The 2,069-nt window shown below is 36.5% G+C and overlaps 2 protein-coding genes across 2 annotated transcripts in view; both read left to right on the forward strand.

Moving 5' to 3' along the window:
- LOC104702043 overlaps positions 1–2,069 on the forward strand; it is a 14,892-nt gene that overhangs the window by 2,252 nt on the left and 10,571 nt on the right. The gene's annotated exons all lie outside the window — the stretch shown is intronic.
- The window catches only part of LOC109125366 (probable serine/threonine-protein kinase dyrk2), a 2,298-nt gene continuing 584 nt past the window's right edge, over positions 356–2,069 (forward strand). The window contains exons 1-4 of the mRNA XM_019226943.1: positions 356–632; positions 1,257–1,364; positions 1,446–1,724; positions 2,041–2,064. Coding sequence (XP_019082488.1) covers positions 486–632; positions 1,257–1,364; positions 1,446–1,724; positions 2,041–2,064 — 558 coding nt within the window. The 5' untranslated portion in view covers positions 356–485. The remainder of the gene's footprint in view (positions 633–1,256; positions 1,365–1,445; positions 1,725–2,040; positions 2,065–2,069) is intronic.

Here is a 2,069-nt window from a genome sequence, read left to right on the forward strand (position 1 = left end):
ATTTTTTTTCTGGTTGAAAGAAAGTAACCAGGATACGCTTTTCGCTTTATTTCCTCTTTAGGAGAGCATGTTATCTGAGTCTCTGGTTGTTGCGTTCAACCCAGAGACATCATGCTAAATAAAGCTGTGAATAGCATATTTTGATTGAACTACTTTTATTGCTTCTGTTTTGTATTGGTGAGGGAATGATGAAAATATACTTGAAATTTATTTGTGTCACTGTAATGTCTCTGGATATCTATTTTCTTTTGAAAAGTTACAACCAAGATTTAACTAGTCAAAAAAATTCGACATCGTCATAGTATCATATATAGCTGACTGCTGCTTTCTTATTACTTGTTTACTATTTCAGAACTGGTTTCGAGGAGGAAAAGAACTTTCACGTGGTTTTAAATTCGGTCATTGCTGGGCGGTACCATGTCACCGAGTACCTTGGATCAGCAGCCTTCAGTAAAGCCATACAAGCGCATGACTTGCAGACAGGAATGGACGTCTGTATAAAGATTATAAAGAACAACAAAGACTTCTTTGACCAGAGTCTTGACGAGATAAAACTTTTGAAGTATGTCAACAAGCATGATCCTGCTGACAAATACCATCTTCTACGGTTGTATGATTACTTTTACTACCGGGTAAGTGATCACATCCCTTTTGCAAAATTGTATTCTGCTATAGTATATGAAAAGGGACCAATTTTGTAACTTTAGGGAAGGTCGAAACCAATTGTAAAAAGCTGTGGCATTACTTCTAAAAATTTTCACATATGCCAATTTACCGAAATAAATGGGATCATGAAATACCAAGTAGGTTTGTTGAAAGGAGAAAGTAGTCGTCTCCTAAAACAAAAGTAGCGTACCAAAGTTTGTATATGAAATGTACTAGGTTCTGGAGAAAGCGGTTAAAATCCTGGTTGACACTTTCCATCTTTGTGAGGTTCTTCGATATGATACTTGGAAATTTTATGCTATCAATGGTTAGAGTTTTCACCGATTAAATAACTTACATATCCATTTCATGTTCATGGTTCATTTCATGGAGTCATTGGAGCTTACCCTAGATTTGTTCAGCATATCCTTTATAATTATGCGTATAGTTCATGTGATTCATTTTTAATCTAGTTTTTTTGGTTGATGCTTTGAGCTCTGCAAGTTGTACATTCATCTCTGGATTAGTGTCCCTTTAACAATTTAATACCGTGCTATATTTCTCTTGGTGGATTGTTTGGAATAATGGATTCCCTCACTGTTTTTTTGCAGGAGCATTTGCTAATTGTATGTGAACTTCTTAAGGCTAATCTATACGAATTCCACAAATTCAACAGAGAATCAGGTGGTGAAGTTTACTTCACAATGCCAAGATTGCAGGTTTGTCTGCTTCATCATTACCATTCAGCATATCCACCTATACATCCTATTCCTGATCTCATTTGGACACTTTTTTTACAGTCAATCACTATCCAGTGTCTCGAATCACTTCAGTTTTTACATGGCCTTGGACTTATACACTGTGATTTGAAGCCTGAGAACATATTGGTGAAAAGCTATAGCAGATGTGAAATAAAAGTCATTGACCTTGGAAGTAGCTGTTTCGAGACAGATCACCTATGCTCATATGTCCAGTCAAGGTCATATAGAGCACCAGAAGTCATTTTGGGACTTCCTTACGATAAAAAGATAGATGTATGGTCTCTTGGGTGCATTTTGGCTGAACTATGTACAGGCAACGTAAGTTCTGCACTTCCATGGACTTGGTCCATGTCACTGCGATCTCATATCATTTTTTTCTCATGCAAAAACATTTGAAAGAAATACCACAATCTATAGTCCGCATAGTAGTAGTGCTTAGGCGTCAAGTGTGCGTTATTACAGAGGAACTTGATTCTTGGGCTATAAAGCAAACCCATATTTATTTGTCTGGAACTTGTGTAAAATGGAGTTTAAGGTAGATGCATCATCGGTCTCTCTGGAGTTTGAAATATTGTCTGGATTAGTTGTTGATATTAGTGAACAAGAAAGTGAATTCGTGTTTATACTTTTGCAGGTTCTTTTCCAAAATGATTCTCCAGCCAG

The sequence above is a fragment of the Camelina sativa genome, chromosome 7 (genome assembly GCF_000633955.1).
Source record: "Camelina sativa cultivar DH55 chromosome 7, Cs, whole genome shotgun sequence".
Classification (NCBI taxonomy): domain Eukaryota; kingdom Viridiplantae; phylum Streptophyta; class Magnoliopsida; order Brassicales; family Brassicaceae; genus Camelina; species Camelina sativa.